Below are 8,439 nucleotides of genomic sequence, written 5' to 3'. Positions count from 1 at the left end.
GAGGAGCCCTGTTGATCTTTGGCCTCACCCAAGGAGTCCCCAGGATGCATGCAGAAAAACATGGTCCCAGGGAAGGAGTGCTTTGTTGCCCCTGAGATAGTGGGGCAGCTTATTCTTCCCATATGGCCCTGGCAGGAGCCACAGAAGAGGACCCTTCCCTTTTGCACTGGGGTCTCTTCTCTGAGGGGGGGGGTCAAGGCAGGGTCTGGTATTTAGCCCTTAGGAGATGGGTCTTGGACACCTGATGCAGGTGCACTGCAGCTATGGTTTTCACACAGCAGCAGCTACAGGCTACTCTCCTCCCTCCCCTCTCATCTCCCACATGGCTTATTGAATAATCATCTTGCAAAACCCATAGAAAAGTTGGCTTATGTAGATTTCCCTTGGATACTAATGCGAGGGTTAGGGGCAGGTTAGGAGGGCTCAGAACATTAGATACAAAGTCCTCCATGGTGCCTTTCAACTATAAGAAAATAAGACTCCTTAGAGGAAGCACACAAAGGCACAATACCTATGTGCCTCTGATCATGTATAAAATAATATTTATCAAAATGAAAAAATTAGAAGAAAAGACCCAACTGTCCCCTCACCCTACGCCAGAGAGCTCCAGTGCTGGGGCGAAATCCCTGGACAGGTGCAGCAACAGCAAAGCTGGGATTCTCTACTGTGGTTTGGAGGTTCGACTTCTAGAAGCGCTAGGCTCATGGTCAGAAAAGTCCGAGAGACACACACTTTCCCAGGAAATAAAAGAAGACAGGATTCTTGTGTTCACTGAAGGAAGTTGTCAAAGCAGATCTCATTGAATAGTCCAGAAAGATGGTCTGCGGCGCCCGCGTTCCAGTGGAGGTCTGTTGGTCATGCAGATGGCTCCTGATAAAACCTGCGTTGGGGGAGGGGATGACCCGGGCTTTCTCACTGGCGCCACCCAGGCTTCAGTGGTAGTAGATGCTGAAGGCGTGGAGAATGTAGAGCAGGGTAGTGATGAATGCAAAGAACTGGAAGAAGATGATAGTGTCAGGGAGGGTTAGTGCCAGTGTCTGTTCTACCCAAGTGGCCCCAGCCTATAGGAGTCTGTCTGGCTTGACCCTGCCTCTGTGTCCTCTGCCTAGGCAGATAATTGGTCAGCTACTGTACTCTCCTGGAAATGCTTATCCCCTGCATTCTCAGTCCACATCCTTCTCAAGCCTCCAAGCTCAGCAGGCCCCAGGATTCTCATCTTACCCAACTACCATGCCAGAAGCCTGCAACCCCTCTGCTCCTCCCACCATACCTCATACCATGGCCAAGCCATGGCTCTTCTCTCCTCTAAGGGCAGAGGTCATCACCTGTGACATGTCTTCCACCCTGGCTGGCATTCACATTCTCCATCCATCCATCCATCATTCACATTCTCCATCCATCCATCCATCCATCCATCCATCCATCCATCCAGTATCTTTTAAGCACCTGCTATCCTTTAAGAATAATTATTGCACCAGGTGTAGTGGTTCACTCCTATAATTCCAGCTACTCAGAAGGTGGAGAGCAGAAGAACTGAAGATTGAGGACAGCTGGGGCAAAAGTTAGTGGGACTCCATATCAACAAATAAACTTAATATAGATAATTCACTCTGTAATCTGTGCTACAGGAGAAGCATAGAGAGGAGGAGTTCAGGTCTGAGTCTGAACTAGGCAAAAGTGAGAGATCAAGTGTGAAAAATAGCCTAAAGTACAGAAGGCTGGGGCATGGCTAGAGTGGTAGAGTGCCTATCTAGCAAGTACAAGGCCCTGAGTTAAAACCCAGTACCAGGGGCTGGGAAGGTGGCTCAGTGGTAGAGCGCTTGCCTTGCATGCCTGAGGCCCTGGGTTCCATTCCTCAGCACCACATAAGCAGAAAAAGCCGGAAGTGGTGCTGTGGCTCAAGTGGTAGAGTGCTAGCCTTGAGCTGAAGAGCTGAGGGACAGTGCCCAGGCCCAGAGTTCAGGCCCCACAACCGGACCAAAAAAAAAAAAACAGTACCAGTAGAACAAAAGCAAACAAAAATCCCCAAACCACCAAGAACTATTGCTTTAACAGTTGAAAGAGATTTAAAACTTTCTGCCTTTCTGCCAGGTATGGTGGTACATGCCTGGAATCTTAGCACTGGGGAGGCTGAGGCACTATGTAAACCAGCTTGGACTACACAGTGGGACTTTGTCTCAAAAAAGGAAAGGAAAAAAAATCCTGCCTCACAGAACTTGCATTTTAACAACAGGAGGCAGAACACAAGCAAGGTCAGCAGTTGGAGGGTAATGGGAATGCTGAGGTAGGCCATCTAGAAAGGCCTTGGTTATGAGATATCACTTGAGGAAGAGCAGAACAAGCATGAGGCCACTCTGATCCTGAGATGCAGGCATCCCAGCTAAAGCTGGGCATGAATGAGCAAGTCTATGTATTCAGAGTCCTGCCTTGGAAGTTTTCTTCAAGGGCTAATGAAGGTCAGGGCCTGCTGAGGCGCCCTCTGCTACTGTGTGCTTGTTGTCACCAGAGGGCGCCATTCCACAGCAGGAGAAAGTGCCAGGGCCCAGCAGGGCCTCCGTGGACCAAAGCCCTAGAATCCTGTTCTTCTCATTGTTCAGTGGGACCTTGCTTTTGCTTCTGTCAGCTAACACCGTCACCCCCATGAATGTCTGTCACTGAAATAAAAGAAACAGAACAGTTGAGTCCCTTTCAGAGCAGTGGAAGCCATTGAAGGACTCTCTGTGGGAGGGAGGTGTGCTCCAATTTGTGTTTTGAAGAAAAAAAGTAATTCTGAACACTGAATGTAAGAGAGAACCAGGCTAGTTTGGATAAACAGGAGGCAAGAGATAGGCTTGGCTTTGGACACATGCATTTACACACACACACACACACACACACACACACACACACACACTGGCCCCCTCCTCCACACCTTGCAGCTTGAGGACTCAGGGCAGTGTGCATTGCACTGGGCAGAATGAAACCTCATATAAAACATGTCTTTTAGCTACAACTGTGGCTGTCCCTGCTCACCCACCGAGGCTGCTGTGTTGATGTAGTAGTTTTTCAGGTCCTCGTGTTCAGAAACGATTGTGGCGTGTACTTGCAGGACAGCAGCACTCATGTACAGGATGCCCGTGGTCCCGTGGTAGAGGCTGTCCTGGGGACCAAGAGCAGAGCAGCCACCATTACTCCAAGAATGGGGAAAGAAGCAACCTCCAAATCCAGCTTCTGCTCTTCTTTCCCAGTGTTTAGAATGAAATATTTATGTAGCAGCAATATAGTGGATTGATAAATAGCAATAATATCAATACACATTAACATTTGCTGATTGCTATTTGAACGTTTTGGTTGGAGGAGGTAGTGGGGATTTGCTAGGTAGGCAGTCTACCATATGAGGTACGGCCCCAGATACTGAGGGCTTATTCTATGCCAAGCTTTGTGTCAAGACTTTTTTATTTCATGTCAACTGTTACAGTTGCATTTATTACTAGTCTTAATTTGAGAAAATAAAGTTCGAGATTACAGCCAGTGACTAAATGGGCAAGGTAGAAGTTGCACCCAGGTCATGAGGTCAAATCCTATGATCTTTGTGTATGTGTGTGTGTGTGTGTGCGCGCACGTGCACGTACACACACACACACACACACACATACACACACCAGTGCCAGTACTGAAGCTTGAACTCAGAGACTTGTACTCTTGCTTGGCTTTTTCACTCAGAGGTGACACTCAAGGGTGACACACTCCTGGATTTTTGTTGGTTAACTGGATGTAAGAGTCTATTGGATTTGTCTGCTGGTGCTGGCTTTGAACCATCAGGCTACTCAGCCTCCTTAGTAGCTAGGATTACAGTTGTGAGCCACCAGTGCTCTAAGCCTAGGTTTTTAACCATTAGTTTTTTATGAAGTCCTACTCTGTGCTGTGCACTATCCTTACAATACACACATCTTATTTAATTTTCAAGAGCTGACTTCATAATGGTGCCATTATTAGTTTCAATGTATAGATGAGATGGGGAGTGAGGCTCATCCACTTCCAGACTTGAATTCTGTGTGTGTGTGTGTGTGTGTGTGTGTGTGTGTGTTGTGGGGCTTGAACTCAGAGTCTAGGTGTTGTCTCTTAGCTTTTAACTTCAAGGATGAGCCATAACTCCATTTCCAGTTTTTTTTTTTGTTTTGGTTTTGGTGGTTAATTGGAGATACAGCTTTGAACTGTGATCCTCAGATCCTGAGTAGCTAGGATTACAGGTGTGAGCCATGAGTGCGTAGCAGCATAAAACACTTTGATATGCTTAACAAGGTGATATGATGACCTGAAAAAATTCATGGTGTTATGTTAAATAAAAGCAAATTTGTTCCATGTAATTTGCATTTTATTGCATAAGATTTATGTGGTGTGTAGAAAAATGAGCTTATCATGAAACAAGGACACAGGATGACCCATTGCAACAATGACGAGAGACACTATGTTGGAAACCATCTTTACAACTTTGGGAGGGGGAGGAGTGTAGCAGGGGGGGGAGGGAAGGGATAGTAGAAGAAAAACAAAGGAGGGGGTAACAATGTTCAACAAGAATTGTACTCATTACCTTACTCATGTACTGTAACCCCTCTGTACAGCATCTTTGCAATAAAATAATGTTTTTTGAAAAAAAATGAACTTATCAGTGACTGTGGCAAAACTTCCCATTGATGGGATTATTTTTTTTCTACTAACGTTGCTCCAATGATTTACTTTGCTACGAATAAAATTTCAGAAGAACAGTAGAATATTCCTTTTGGGTTTTTTTTGTTTGTTTTCTTATTTTTGAGTAAGAAAGAAGACTCTTGCTTTGTGGTCCAAGCTGGCCCAGAACGCCTGAGCCCAAGCAACCCTCCTGCCTCCGTCTCCCTTGTGTCTAGAAGCACACAGGTGTGCGTTACTACAGCAACTTCAGAATTTTCTTCGTTTCAAGAAGGTTTGTATATTCCTAACAGGGAAGACAGTAGAAAAGAGTATAGGGAAGAACAAGAAGGTTTGTATATTCCTAACAGGGAAGACAATAGAAAAGCGTATAGGGAAGAATTGCTCTTGCAGAGAAATATTTTCATGTTGGCTTAATAATCGACATACTAAAAATCAAAAGCCTTGGCTGCATAGGGTCTAGCCTGGGTGAGTTCCTGGGCTCCTGTTCTTCCTCTCCACCAGTGAGGGCCCATTGTCCCCTCAATACCCAGCATCTGGGGGAAGCCACTACTCTGTTTTGTTATTTTTCCCCCTAGTCCTGGGACTTGAACTCAGGACCTGGGCACTGTCCCTGAGCTTCTTTTGCTCAAGGCTGGCACTCTACCACTTGAGCCACAGCACCACTTATGGCTTTTTCTGTGTATGTGGTATGAAGGAATCGAACCTAGGGTTTCGTGTACGCTAGGCAAGCACTCTACCACAAAGCCACGTTCCCAGCCTGTATGGTTCTTACCAGGACTCTCCAGGACTCAAATCTTTTGTAAAATCCAAACAAGTATGACAAGAGGAACATCAGGGAGATGAGGAAAGAGGTGAGTGACACATACATCACCCAGCCTTGCAGCAGTGGGTTTGCTACCTGAGTGGCAGCCACCAGGATCCAGACCCAGAACCCGAACACCTGAAAGAGAACAGCAGAAAATGAGGCCTTCGTTTTCTTGTGTACAGTACATTTACCTTTGTGGGCATCTCTTTTCTCCTTTGCCTCTGGTTAAAAATTCAGCTGAGCTGGGCGCCGGTGGCTCACGCCTGTAATCCTAGCTACTCAGGAGGCTGAGATCTGAGGATTGAGATTCAAAGCAAGCCCGGGCAGGAAAGTCTGTGAGACTCTTATCTCCAATAAACCACTAGAAAACTGGAAGTGGTGCTGTGCCTCAAGCGGTAGAGTGCTTGCCTTATGCTGAAGAGTGCAGGGACAGCGCTCAGGCCCAGAGTTCAAGCCCCACGACCGACCAAAAACACACACATACACACACAAAAACCCAAAAATTCAGCTGAAGTTAGAACAATGAAGATGGAAAAGGAGCAATGTGGTTGACTTTGAGTGGTTGACTTTGAATCACAGTCAAGTGGGATCTTGATGGGAAATTCAAGGGGCTGACACAGATGTGCTAATGGGAGGGGCTTTCAGCCAAGTTTGGCTGTATCTTCTTAGCCTAAGCAGGGTTGATATTATAGAGGAGGAGGAAGAACAGGAGGATGAGGAAGAGCAGGAGGAGGAGACAAGGATGACGATGAAGATGACGACCAAGAAGACAAAGATGAAGACGAAGAAGAATAGGAGGAGGAAGAGTTGGGGAGAGGAGGGGCGGGAAGAGAGGAGGTAGAGGAGGAGGAGGATTCTGAATCAGTGGCTAAATTTAAAACATGGAAAGTACCCCAACTGGGGAAACTTCTGGAAAAATCCACTGCTCTGGCCACAGTGTACCCATTGCCCCAGCCAGAACGAGTTCTGATTGACTCTCTTTTTTATTTTTTGTGCCAGTCTGAGGCAGGCTTGAACTCAGTGCCTGGGCACTGTCCCTGAGCTTCTGTGCTCAAGGTAAACATTCTACCATTAAAGTCACAGCTCCACTTCCAGATTTTTGGTGGTTCATTGGAGATAAGACCCTCACAGACTTTCCTGCCCAGGCTGGCTTTGAATCACGATCCTTAGATCTCAGCCTCTTGAGTAGCTAAGGTTGTAAGCATGAGACACTAGCACCCAGCCAGATTGACTCTTTAAAACAGACCTACCATCTGCTAGTTAGTTTACTTTAGTTTAGTTCGATTCCTGGACACTTGGTCTTTTTGTGGCCCTCAACCCCACAGGTGCAGCTGCTCACAAGCTGTCTTTTCTTGGAAGTCCCTTTGCAGGGGCTCACTCAGCACTTTTATGACTGAGAATGTCTCATAAACTTCACTCTAGGCACCTCCCTTGGCTTACTCCAGGCCTGGACCTGCCTGCCCCCCAACCTCCTTATATTCAAAGGTACAGAATCTGAATTTGTTTTCCTCTCCCAAATTCCTTCAGAACCCACCTTGCCCAACCCTGTTTAGAATGACTCATCTGGGGGGAGAGATGTGTAGGCTTGACCCTGAGGTAACAAAAGCAACTGAGGATAATGATAGTACTCTATTTCATTCATCTGTTATATAGCAATAGAATAATTTTGAGCCAGGTGCTGAGAGCTTCTACCTATAATCCTAGCTACTCGGGAGCCTAAAACCTAAAGGATTACAGTTCAATGTAGCCATTACAGAAAAGTCCTCACTCCATCTACAAAATGACCAATAAGAAGCTGGGCCTGCGGCATTGCTCAGAGTACAGCTGAGTAAGCAAAACACAAAGTGTGAGGCCCTGAGTTCAGATCTCAGTATTGCCAGAAAAGTTATTGAAAAAAGTAGAGCTGTCAATTGTAAGATGACTGGAAAGTTTTGATGATGCTGGGAGGACTCAAAGATGACTCCCGTGTTCGTGACTTGGAGATTTTAAACATTTCTATAAAACTAGAGTAAACAAGAGTTGTCACTGGGCGCTGGTGGCTCACACCTATAATCCTAGCTACTCAGGAGACTGAGAAGCCTCATGGTTTGAAGCCAGCATAGGCAAGAAACTCCATGAGACTCTTCTTTTCCAATTAACTAATCAAAAACCAGAAGTGGAGCTGTGGCTCAATGGGGTAGAGCTCTAGCCTTGAGTGCTCAAGGAGATCGAGCAGGCCCTGGGTTCAAGCTCCACAATCAAATAGATAGATAGATAGAGTTGTCAGTGCATGTGCCACACATTTCTACAGAGGTAGTTCCCCTTACTGACAACTATCCCTGGTTTTGTTGACTTTCTTCAGAAATTTTAGAATCAACTTCTGTACACTCTATCGATTGGGATTTTTTTTATTGTGTTTAAGCTTTAGGTCAGTAATGAGATTTTACAATGAATCTTCCAGTCTATGAACATAGTATGTCTCTCATGGTATGTCAAAGATAGTCTTTAATGTCTATTATCAATGTTTTGTAATTTTTGGCATATTATAGGTATATACATTTTGTTATATTTTTTGTCTATGTATTTTATTTTAAATGGTACTGCTGTTTAAAAAACTTAATCTCGTAATTGCTCATTGATAATAGTTAAACATAAGTTTATTTTTCATATGTTGATATTGTATCCTGAAGTTTGTTAAACTTATTTATTTGTTCTAGGGGGAACTGTTGTTTTACTTGGATAGATTTCTTAGAGTTTTTAATGTCTAATTAGATTTTAATTTTAAGGATTGCTAATGAGATGTAGTTTTATTGGTATATTTGCTGACCATTTATATTTCCTCCTCTGTAAAATTTTAGTAATTTCTATTGGTTATACATTTTATAGGTTTTTTTTTCTTATTGGGTTATAGAATTCTTTCTGACAGTGTGGATATCATTGGCTATTACACATTTTCTTATTGGGTTATAGAATTCTTTCTGACAGTG

General features: G+C 44.7%; 1 protein-coding gene across 1 annotated transcript in view; it reads right to left on the bottom strand.

Moving 5' to 3' along the window:
* Positions 1-602: 602 nt before the first annotated feature.
* Mall (mal, T-cell differentiation protein-like) overlaps positions 603-8,439 on the bottom strand; it is a 25,757-nt gene continuing 17,920 nt past the window's right edge. The window contains exons 2-4 of the mRNA XM_013019776.1: positions 5,441-5,608; positions 3,017-3,139; positions 603-995 (exon numbers count right to left, since the gene is read on the bottom strand). Of these exons, the coding sequence (XP_012875230.1) occupies positions 933-995; positions 3,017-3,139; positions 5,441-5,608 (354 nt within the window). The 3' untranslated portion in view covers positions 603-932. The remainder of the gene's footprint in view (positions 996-3,016; positions 3,140-5,440; positions 5,609-8,439) is intronic.

The sequence above is a fragment of the Dipodomys ordii genome, unplaced genomic scaffold (genome assembly GCF_000151885.1).
Source record: "Dipodomys ordii isolate 6190 unplaced genomic scaffold, Dord_2.0 Scaffold47, whole genome shotgun sequence".
Classification (NCBI taxonomy): domain Eukaryota; kingdom Metazoa; phylum Chordata; class Mammalia; order Rodentia; family Heteromyidae; genus Dipodomys; species Dipodomys ordii.
The sequence above is the reverse complement of the archived record's forward strand: the minus strand, read 5'-3'. Positions and strand labels throughout refer to the sequence as shown.